Source organism: Perca flavescens, chromosome 13, assembly GCF_004354835.1.
Source record: "Perca flavescens isolate YP-PL-M2 chromosome 13, PFLA_1.0, whole genome shotgun sequence".
NCBI classification, from domain to species: Eukaryota; Metazoa; Chordata; class Actinopteri; order Perciformes; family Percidae; genus Perca; species Perca flavescens.
This window is the reverse complement of record NC_041343.1, coordinates 5,286,472-5,298,674: the sequence shown is the minus strand read 5'-3', so window position 1 is coordinate 5,298,674 and position 12,203 is coordinate 5,286,472. Positions and strand designations below refer to the sequence as shown.

At 40.3% G+C, this 12,203-nt stretch overlaps 1 protein-coding gene across 2 annotated transcripts; it reads right to left on the bottom strand.

Moving 5' to 3' along the window:
• Positions 1-166: 166 nt before the first annotated feature.
• Positions 167-8,799, bottom strand: capns1a (calpain, small subunit 1 a). Of its 2 annotated transcripts, none has more exons than XM_028596229.1 (11): positions 8,683-8,799; positions 7,397-7,453; positions 7,270-7,306; positions 7,087-7,179; positions 6,537-6,594; positions 6,299-6,363; positions 3,990-4,058; positions 3,430-3,508; positions 2,094-2,210; positions 1,912-1,970; positions 167-1,776 (listed from the first exon to the last, which is right to left on the bottom strand). In XM_028596229.1, exons 2-11 carry the CDS (start codon positions 7,441-7,443, stop codon positions 1,750-1,752), a joined length of 651 nt encoding a protein of 216 aa, XP_028452030.1. In that variant the 5' UTR covers positions 7,444-7,453; positions 8,683-8,799; the 3' UTR covers positions 167-1,749. The 2 variants fall into 2 exon arrangements, with proteins under 2 accessions (XP_028452030.1, XP_028452031.1); XM_028596230.1 differs by lacking the exon at positions 8,683-8,799 and adding an exon at positions 8,504-8,594.
• Positions 8,800-12,203: the final 3,404 nt, after the last annotated feature.

The following is a 12,203-nucleotide window of genomic DNA, read 5'->3' as shown; positions in this document are numbered from 1 at the left end:
CATTAAGGTTGGATGTATAGACAAAAAGCTTTGAAGCACAAGAACCACATTTGAAACACCACTTAGAGCTGCATTCAATTGTAAACAATTTTGCGCAAGGTCACTGACCAATGTCTAAAATTAGCCTGCAACAACTGTTGGTAGTGCATCAAGAATAAGAGTGACAGATTTGAACATACCCTTTTTATTCCAAATATGGCACAGATATTTATCAACCAAGCATTTTCAGTAACACGTAAATGACTGTGGCTATAACTACATGCTTAAAAACACTTATTAATGGCATCTTTACTATTGGCTGCATGCATAAGTGGCATACACACGTCATATATTATCAATTTACACATTGTGCGGGCATTATCTGGTGCAGGCATTTTGAATAAGTACACTGTGATAAGTAAAGGGATTAGTGAGCTGAAACATGGGAGATTTATATAGCCAAGTTGCATTACCAGCATTGAACATTAAATGGAAAAATATTAGCCTACCGGCTTGGGGTTGGTTTCACAAGGATATTGAATACGACTGCGGTCTAAGAAATAGTGAAGTTACACCTAGAACTTTACAAAGCTGTCTGTCTGTTTAAGTCTTTCTGAAAGTCTCTGCAAAGACATGTTCCACCCATACCTGTTTATATTTACCCAAATTAGGCCTCTTCTCTGGGCTGCATACTGTAGGTGTGGACAACACTACTGTTAGTGTTGTTTTCCCCCTTCGGCTGGGACAACACCCTAGTCATGATTGTTATGACTTTATGGGATTTCGTAAGTCATTCACAGAATAGCTCCACCCAACTTCACCCTAATCAGAAGTGTACTCAGTCATAATACCTGAAAATATGCTGTGTGCTGAGCCTTTAGGACAGATTTGCTGTTTGCCATATGGGTACATTAACACTCTCTCAAAGGCCCTGCACATCCTCACAGGTGTTTTCAGTTAGTGGGGAAGCTGGTAAGTCCTGCTCAGGTTAAAGTTGGGTGGAGTTTATCTAAGAATCTTTGCACTCTGGTTACACAACTCCACCAATATGAACGCTAAAGGTATAACAAAAATAACAGCAGAGAGAAAGCTTCACACTGTTAACCTCTGTTCACTCCAACAGAATTTGTGTGCCTTTTTTTTGCAGTGACAAGTGAGGTAGGCTTTCCTGATTTTGCTAGCAAGTGACAGAGTTGTCAGGTGTGACATCTTTTTGTCCAGCATCACCATTTTACCATTTAAACAGTCTCAGAGCAAAAGTAATATCGGCCTATCTCCACAGATCCCTCTAACATACAGTATTTGTGAAACCAGCCGTAGCCACATTTGAACGCAAGCTTCCTGATTTCACATTAGGTTTTTCACGAAAGTCACTGTGTAAAACTTCTTCATGTTGGCCTGCCTGCCCTCAGGCATGAGGAATATCAAAAGGTATATGCCAAACAGACGGACCAAATGATACCAATTCAACATACTAGCATCTTTATGCACCTAAATCATGAGTTGATCCTCAGCTATGGGGTACCATTGTGAGTGCAGGTTTCTGCTTTTCTGGGTTAGCTTAATACAGTATACATTCTGTCTCGCAAGTATAATGGAACAGTAAACAATCCCACAACACTTGCATTAACATACAAAAGAAACCTGCGCACACAAGGGATACTCCTGGATAACAGGAAGTCGTAGAGACGGCTGAGAATATATTTTTTGCACTGCGTGGACAAACAAAAAGTGGTTTCATATAACAAGCAGGAGAGACATCGTCTGGACTCAAGAGTACATGGTCAACTGAAGCCACTGGAAGAAAAAAAAAAAGAGGAGAGAGGATGAGTTTAACAGGGAATGTTTCCTATCAACTCAATCAAATGCTTTTACAAATCTGGACTCCAGTCAAATCGCCAACGATATTTAAAACAACTGAGATCACTTTACCTCCTGAACGTTGACTTTGATGGTCCCATTGTTATCCCTATCCAGGGTTTTGAAGGCACCTGAATCAAAAACAAACGCCTTCAACACCTTCACTTCATGAGTCAACCGTTCTTATCACACAGATAAAGCTGCTAAACCAATACATGAATTTGTTTCTTTAAGGACTGATGTTTCAAACGTACGGCACATGGCGTCCAGCCTCACAAGGCAGCCAATGTAGTTGTCAAAATCAAGGTTCCCATTGTCATCGCTGTATCTGCGAATTATCATGCTGAACAGCTGGTCGTTGAGGGGGAAGCCTGAGGAAGAGATCAGCACATGAAATCACTGCCTCTTACAATTAAACAACATTCACACAAAAGGGTACATGTACTGTACATAGGTTTAACACAAATATATACAAACAACTGGTATTATATTCAAATCATTAACCCTTAACACATCAGAAAAGGTTTACTTAAATTAGACTGGTTGCCCATATCTGTCAAGGTGTTGGGATATTGGTCAAGCAGTTTATTTATGCAACTAGTGTTCACTGGCCATGACAAGATAAAACTATGTAGGTATGAACCGATTCCTGAAGTAACTTGAGTAATTTGATAACTTAAAATCATCAAAGCTTTGTTTAATCCATATAACTACATTCAGCCCACTGTTTTTGCACGGATGATTTTTACTGCCACACAACAAGCTTACAGGCTGTGTACAGATGAAGTGAAGAAGACTGCAAAATGGAGGAGAGAGAGACATTAGCGAAGGACAAAGAGAAGAGACGGGCCAGAGAAAACGACAGAAATCGTCCAAACGTTTGGGATCATTTCATGCTGAAACAAAACAAAAAACTCTGCCCAGTGTGCCTATTTGTAAAACCGAGCTAGCTTAGCATCATCATTTCAGCAGAAAGCATCCAGTCTAACTTCACGGAGCAATTAATATGATTGGTAGTTTGAGATGAGAGCTGCCAAAAGTCTGCCGGGTGATGCTAAACCTGGGGACCCCCGCAGGCGGATGTGTGGAGAGCCCACACACTGCTGTGACACAGAGCTGGTTAGCTGATTGTGTTAGTTGTTCATTTTAAGAGACTTGTCTTATTTTTTCTTTTGTATATTTACGATTGCTCTTTAATGAAGCAAAAGGATTTCTTATCCGATAACTCAACTGAATAATCCTGGAATAATGGACTACTAAAGTAATCGATAGCTGCAGCCCTACAGTAAAAGGATGCTTGCAGAGGCAAAGCTAAACTCAACCATACAAATTCCACATGTGCTAGAATCTTAATAATGGTAAAAATAATCATATTTTCATGTAGGTCTTTGTCTTATGAAACTATCATAATCCAATACTTTCTATGTTAAATCATGCACAGCCACATGTTGACGGTTAATTAAAAGCCCTTTTTTAAGCTCTTACTGCATCCATGACTACTGCTTTACCTGTGGCTCTTATTACTGGTGTTAATCAAGTCGTGTTTTGCCTGCATCTCTTCAGTAGCTGTGGAACAACAATAAAACTCACCGGCAGCTCTGAAAGCGTTGGGCAACTCATCTGCACTAATGAAACCGGAACTGTCCGAGTCGTAGGTTTTGTACACTCCCTAAACAATAATAACAAAAAGTATATAAGCATTCATGTCAAAAATGTTTCCTGGTAAGCTGATTCACAACCAACAGTTTATCTCTAACAACCTACATAGCTGTCAACATGACAAGTACAGGAGAAATTACTTCCTTCCTTTTTTTTTTTCATATAAAACTAATAAGGGAATGGGTGTTTTTCTTGAACATTGCTGATTAAGTAGTTTGTTTGACAGGAAATTAAATGATCTGTTCCACATTAATAATGTGTGCCCTTCAGTAAAACACGGTATACAGATTGATGTTGATGTAAAACATGACAGTTAATCAAGCAAAAGTCCTTTATAACCACAGTAAACAGCTGATACTGTATATACTGTACTATAAGATACCATTTCTTCTGTGTTCACTGTTACTGGAGATGATTAACACCGGCCGTGGTAAAGTAACTGGAGCGCAGGACCATGTGTAGGACAAGTGACATGGGTCTGCTGTACTTGCCTGCCATTTCTTTATATTGTCCCAGAGGTGTTTGAATTCATGAAAGCCCAGTTTCCCAGTGCTGTCCTCCTGAAACAGCATTAAGGACAACAGACAGAAAGTGTAGTTCTATGGCTCCAGCTTAGACAAACAGTTGCATTTCTTGTGAACACGCTGGATTTGCCCAAGGCGTGTTTTTCCGCGACTTCCTCATTCATGTGGTATATAATTCACAGGAGAGAATGAATTCCAACTTTTTTTTTCCCAACCCATTGACTATTAATACATTTTCCAGCATACACAACTTTCAACAGTTTCACCTAATTGTTGCGATCATGGCCCCTTACTTTTTTGGAAATCTAATATCTGCTGAGTGCTTAACACTAGAACCACCATAGCCGAAGCCATTTAACGTTGGGATTCTAAAAAATTATCCCCTTATCATGTGTGCTGTTTCCCTCCTGCCCTGACTTTTCACCAAATACCTATTCTGCACATGCCTGTATCGTCATAATGATAGAATAATGTTTAGAAAGCTTGTGTCCCGTCTTAGGAGTCCCGTGTGTGCACTAAACGCTCTAATAACGTTACGAATATTAATTATGTGACTCATTTGAACAAATAAATCGTATTATTTTAGGTAGGTGTTGATGCGTGCGATCAGATGGCAGGTTGTGTGTGTTGACCGTTGAATTGAAAGACACACTGCACACGGGACAGCTGGAGAGACAAATTGTCAATTTGATGTCAATCTTTCGTTTTATTAAATAAAAAATGCTGAAAATGATTCCAATGTGTTCGGGCATTCCTTTCCAGCCTCTTAGGTTTTATACTTGCAGGTTAAAGTCAGATCAGCATCAGATAGAACATAGACACGTTTCTTCGTGAAATTGATTTTTTTTTTGTTTTGCAGGTGTGTCTCACAATAACATCTGTGTACTGAACTGAACATACAGCGCAAACGGCCTGACTGTGGCTGCATCGGGTGACAGCATGAAATTATTTTATTCTAAAAACAGATAGCAAATAAGCAGATTTTACACTGCTAAGAGCTCACATGGTTTGTGTGGCTTCAAGCTGTTAGACAGGCTACCTGGCTGTGTATGGTTTGTGGGGGCTGCGTATGGGTGTGCCCTTGCTTCTAAAGAGATGGAGACTGATTAGGGCGAGTTAACACCAGCAAAAGGGGAAATTTGCTGGGTTGTGCCGCGTTGTAGGAGGGTCACTGAAACGGCCCATTTGTGTTATGTCATTTTGTGTGCTTTAACAGTGAAATATAAAGTTTTCTTGTGCTACGATGCCCCCCATCGTAGCACAAGAAGACTTTATATTTCACAGTTACTGGTTTTGTCAGATTGTTTATAGAGCCCAACATTTCCGACCGCACTTGAAGGCATTTCACAGAGAGAAAGAAAAGAGACAAAGTGACTGAGGAAACAGCCAGCTGTTACACAAACTCCTGGGCAGTTCAGTGCTTGCGTTTGGTGTATTCAAACTTTCTGGCAGCGATAGAGGCAGTGATGTTTCCTGTTTCCTGTACGGGACTCTCACACCGCCTGAAAACACACCGAAAAGTCTGATCTCCGGTTACGTGATTGGCCGGCGCAGCGTGACATGGGGTTGTATTTCTTCAAAAGTTTAAAATCGGTCTCAACATTTTGCCGCAGGTTGTTTTTTTTTGTCTCCCTCCTGCGGTCCCCACCCCTGCAGCCTACACACACTACCCCCATTCAAACTGAATGGGCAGACTTGTATGAGTTTGTTCATGTTTCACCAAGAGTTTAACCCGAGCCAGGCCGACAACAAAGATAGATAGATAGATATCACATCCATACAGGGATAGCAGTATACAGCGGTTAAAACATAATAAAAATATATGTATTATTTAACACACTGGTATCGTATCGGTACATGGTACCGACCGATACGCAAGTTCAGGTATTGAATCGGTATTGGGAAGCAAAAAATGGTATCGGACCATCTCTAGCACTTATAGTACCCATAAAGTGTCTGGCAGGTCTGGTGTTAACCCTCACACATTTCAAAGTCATTAATCCTCATCATCCAAACGGAGTGGCGGCTCGGCCTACTTGTGAAAATCTGTTTTGGTGGCCAAAACATGGCAGTAATAGGCCATAATGTTTCATTGTATATACCTGTCTGTCCGCAGCCTTGATGAGCTGTGGCTGTGATGGAGTCTGGTGAGCAAACACGGCCCTTATCATTAGCCAACTGTTGACGTGTCTATTCTGTTCTGTGTATTTCTACTGTGCCCTCACTGTCACCTGGGTTACACAACACTTAAAGTCTACTAATGATAGAAAGGATACATCCATGACTGCCACCATGCTCCTACAAGACTCAATGCTGAAACCCTCTGTCTTCAGGTCCTGATCTGAAATACAAGAAAAGCATGTTTCCATGTCATTTATCTCTTTTAAAAAGATACATACAAATGTGTAAATATTGTAAAGGACTGAATCTTGACAAGCATAGAAGATCACAAAGAACTGCAAGAAATACACACAGGGCTGTGAAAGAAAGAAGTAAGTAAATATGACGTCTTACGCTTTGTAACGATTCTGTTTAGGATGTTCATCAGCTCAGATGGGCTCACTTCCATATCCTATAGGACAAATATTAAGCACTGTAAACATCCCAAAGTAAGCAGAAACCTGTACAGACACCCAACTGTATGGTGTAACAAAATGCATGATGCAGAAACATTCTTTGAACCGTTCAAACTCCCTGTAGTCTTAGATGTTGTCGTATTAATGAAATTGACTATATATATATATATATATATATATATATATATATATATATATATGTGACTAAAAGACTTTTCCCAGATCTAATGATTTTAGTCGGTCCCCAGTGGACTTCTTTGGCCACTTTGAGTGTTATTTATTATCTGCTCTAGCTTTTCCAACGTTTTAGACACAGATATGGTAATAATAATGACAAACGTAACATTGACAGATAAACCCTAAACCCCCGTCAAATACGTGCACCTAAATCTTCTACAAATCGAGGGAAAACACTGTATATAGATAGTGTGGTCGCTGCCGAAAACAACAGAAATTCAAAGAGAAGTACAGGCAGACATAGCACTTACATCTCCAGCAAGTTGCTGGAAGACTCTGCGGAACTGTTTCTCTTCATTGCTCTCATTATGCTCTGCATATTGGACTGGTCTGCGGGGGGGAGGCTGCGGGACAGAGTCACAGCAAACATTAGAATCCACAGTTAGCAGAGCTGATGGTCAGACAGAGGTGGAAATGTAATGGCTGTCACTCACAGGGTCAGAAGGCACGAACTGGGCTGGGTCGATGTTGCTACAAAGACAGGAGCAACGGGTAAGACAGAAGTTTAGCCACAAACCACCTTTTTGGCTTAGACAGGTTAGACTTTGTGCAGATTCTCACCTGACAACATCAATGAGGCCACTCATAAATTTCTTGGCAAAAAACATCTTCGGTCAACTGTGAATGCAAAATGCAACATGAATTAGGCAAACGATTTGCAGCACAGTCCAGATTCTTGACTAACAACTACAGCACCGTGGGAGCATGGTTTTAGGTATGTATCTATGCAGTACGTATAATACAAAAAATAATTAGAATTTATGGCAGCAGTGATCACTTGTGGCTAGAGTAAAACAGGTAAAAATGAAAAGAAAGTCACAAAACTGACTATAGAAACTAATTTATGGAACAAGAGTATAAGGGCCACATGTGAAAAAAAATGTATGGGAGTTCTGAGTTTAAAATCAGAATTCTCAGAAAAAGTCAAAATTCTGACTTTAAACTCAGAACTCAAATACATTTTGTCACATGTGGCCCTAGTACTAACTACACCTTAATTCCAATGTGCTGCAGTTTTTCCTTTCAAATGTGTTTTTAGTCTGGGAATTGTTTGGTGCTGTGCATGGGGCCTGTTTAATTCCTTGTGAAAATATAATTACCAATAAGAATCAGAAAGCAGGACTAGATGGCACACAGAATAATAGCGTACTCAAACATACAACATACAACAACTGGTTAAGCTTGTTATCCATCAAGCCACGGCATGTCCTGTGTGTTGTCTTTAATCCCAGCGTGTTATTGGCACACCCACTATTCCCTGGTAAAAAGGTTTTCCTGTTATGGGAAATATGTAAAACATCTCAATGCCGCACCCAGATTGCGAAAAAAAGACCAGATTTAAAAAGTTATATTGGTGCATAATATGTAATGAACTTTAAAGAGCCCACTGTAGTAGATAATTAGCATGTCCCGTTACTACTATACTACTACTAAATTAACAGATAACGAAACTCTAACCCTGCAGAAGATATAACGTTAGCTAATTTAGAGCTAGCTAGCGTAACAGTATATTAACATTATACGCTCGATTATTGGCATTATGTCATGTTATCTTATGTTATTGACCTAATCAATTACGTCTGCCTACTTATAATACCATCAAAGCACTATACAAACCGTGCAACATATTCATTTAACAGTATGGATTTAAGCTAGAACGTAACTTACTGACGATGTACAGATGCTAACGCCAGCTAATTTACGCGTTAGCCAGGCTAGAATTAAGCTAACTTAACGCAACGGCTAGGTACACTATCTGTCAAATTCCGCTAAACTTTACCGTAATGAACAACTATCTAATCCTACGTTGATACTTTGATAATATAAGACTTGACGTGTGTATTTACCGTAAGACAACCACACTTCGTAGAGTCGGTAGCAGGATATTTGAGTTGCTCTTAACTCTTGAACTCAGCTGGCAGGAGTCCGTGACACGCCCCGACTGACGCTACAGAGAGGAACCGGGATACAAGAGGATGACTCATTCGTGTTTCCGTCTTTGCTTTGGGTTTCAGTAAAGAAAATTTTAGGTTCGATATGATTCGAGACATCGATGGAAACAATAAACTTAAATTATTCTTTCGTTGTAAGTTTGGTCTGGTTCTCTTAATACATCCATGGTCTGGTTGCGCAAATGTCAACACAGTTGTCATGCCATGTGCAGATGTTTGTTTTGGACATGCGCACGTCTTAACACGACAACATTTCAGTGATAGACGATTTTCCTCTCCTTAGCTATATCATCTTTGTTGTATTTCGCTTTATCTTTTAATTTCTCTATTTATTATTAATTTATTGTTGTGTGCGAACTGTTACATCATGTTCCATTTTCCATCTGGTGTGGAGTGTGAAAAGCTAATGGAAGCTAATTTATAAAATGTATAAAATGTGAGTGTTTTGTAGGATATACAGTTGTATTCTACTAAAGTTTCCCTCTCCCTATTTTCCAAAGAGGTCTACCAGTGAAATTAGATGGGTTTACCCTCTCTCCCTGATGATACACTTCCAAAAGATTTATTTTATTTTATTAAGTTCAAAGTTTTTGAATAATTCTACATTCAACTCAACTAAGTTTAAACACACGGAAGAGTAATAGGAGAAGATTTCTCGGGTGTAAAAACAGATTCACCTCTGCAGGTTAATTTCAACTTTGGCTTCCACACAGATAAATGATCCACACAGATAGAAATGTATTTTGACGGCCTTTTTTATAGCACACAAAGGGGAACACATGCTTTTTCTATCCAATATATATATATATATATAGATGTTTTTTGAAAATAGTTTTGTCTCAGACCAAGGGCGTAACATTGGGGGGGTTGAGATCTCCACCTATCTAGCGAAAACGTTTGTTTTAACATTAAGGGGGACACATTATATCCAGGGTGAATTTTCGAGCATCAAACGCTTTATTTCCTGCATTCTGGTGAATTTTTCTGCAACAATTTGTGCTTTTTCTGCATGCAAATGGGTTTATTCATGTAAATATTATTATCAATTGATTAATCTGCTGCATCGTTTAAAACTTTCTGCAAATTCAAAACATTACGCGTGTTTCGGGATGGTTCTTTTTAGGAATTATGCACATCTTAACAACAAATATTTGCCCTCCCCTCCCATCCCCCACGTAAATTACGCCTGTCTCAGACATTCAGATCTAATTTGTATTGTTTGTCTCTAGGTTAAAAGAGTGAGCCCTCTGATCAGGAAGGTCAGTCATTGTCTCAGTCCGCTAACCTTTACTGGATGTTATAGGGAAATGAAAGTGATCCTCATATAGCTGGAGACCCGCTTTGGAGTTTGTTCATGGTCTCCAGGCCCTAGTTTGAGAACAGCTGTGTTAAAGTGAAAGCTGAAGCCCACTGGAGCTTGAGCAGGATGTTTTTTTCTCCCTGCCATACATCCTTCAAGTTTTACTTTGCTACATCTATCGATTAAAGATGTCTTCGGAGAAGAATATTTTTTATAGAGGTTAAACAATTTCATAGAGGAACTGGAGCACTGTTACAGTGTATAAGAAACCCTAACAATCCCTATGAATATCTGCCAATGGACTTGGGGCATGTTTAAATATGATAGCACACCATAATTAACACAGCTTAATGAGAATGGAGAGACAATTGTGTTGTCATTTATTTTGACAGAATCCTATTCTCTGATAATTGGATCATATAAGACATGATTACCCCATACTTGTAATGGGTTGTGCCAAACTGCCAGGGGGGAACTAATATCAAGGAAAAGTGCTTCTCTTTCTGCATATGGAGAAGAGCCTGAAGTATTAGTATGTTTTATCCATCCAGCCGGACTGGGGCCTTGCTTGGGGTTTAAGGCACTGACCATGAACCACAACGTCTCTGGTTCATGTCCAACTGGGGACCTTTGTTGCAGGTAGTTCCCCATCCCCACACCAGCCTCTGTACCTTCGGAGACAGAGCCTTAAGTGGTGCAGCCCCATCCCTCTGGAACACCCTCCCTGAAGATATCCAAAATGCTACACCACCTGTTTACCACAGCCTATAAGTAGCCACAGTAATTCTGTGAAGTGTCCTTGGGTTTCATGAAAGGCGCTATATAAATAAAAGTTATTATTATTAATATTATTATCCCTCAGTCCCGTCATCCCTCCACTGTCGACCCACTAATAGAAGAATAAAAATACCAACAAGAAAAAACACTTAAAAAGGAGCCGCAAAGCCGTGAAATTTATTTCTCCTACTGAGTTTCACTCTACAGGAAGATAAACCAGTGGGTTCAGTTTGTAATCTGCCGGAGGAGATATCCAAGGGGGTAAGTGAGCATCCGCAAAGCGTACCTCCTATGGCGCCATTTTGATGCTACCTAGCACTCACCTGCCGTTAGCATTCCATTGACTCCCATTCATTTTGACGTCACTTTGACAGTGAATAACTTTAAATCTGAAGCGTTTAAAGACTCAATTTGTCCATTGTTTATTTCTATAGAAACACGACAATGTATAAGGCTCGATTACCTTGTATCTGACGTTATGGCTCCATAGCAGACGGTTTTGTAAAAATAGGCTAACGATTGTGTCATAACCACGCGACTTACTGTCGCAGAGGAATAGTAGAGGAATTACCGTAGTACAGGAGAAGCTCGCAGGCAGTTTCGACTTACATTAGCTGTTTAAGTTTAATTACTAATGTTAACTAGCGTTTTAGTTAGCAATAATTAGCCTGTGCTTATGTTATCTCCTTACATATACCTACGCTCTCCGTCTCTGTAAGATTGGAAATGATTGAGATTTCTCTTCTTCCAGGGTACAAGCGGCCGAAATGGTCATCCGTGAGGAGCTCGGAGTAGAGCCGCTGCTCCTTCGCGTCGAAAGGAGTCAGTTGAGGTGGTTCAGGCATCTGGTAAGGATGCCCCCTGGGCGCCTTCCTAGGGAGGTGTTCCAGGCACGTCCAGCTGGGAGGAGGCCTCGGGGAAGACCCAGGACTAGGTGGAGGGATTATATCTCCAACCTGGCCTGGGAACGCCTCGGGATCCCCCAGTCGGAGCTGGTTAATGTTGCTCGGGAAAGGGAAGTTTGGGGTCCCCTGCTGGAGCTGCTCCCCCCGCGACCCGATACCGGATAAGCGGACGAAGATGGATGGATGGATGGAGATTTCTCTTGGCACAGCTACCAGAAGACTTACAACTTATCCTTCACTGGTCTCCGTGGAAGTCTACGGCGTTGCTTTGTCCATCAATTTTACTATCTATGGAGATATCAGAAAAAAGCTAGCTGTATTTCATCTTTACTATACATACTGTATTACTGAAATGTTTGGCCAACTGGCATGTAAATGGTTGACTATGAACAATTGGAATATCGGCACAAAGATCAAATGTGGTACTGTCAGGA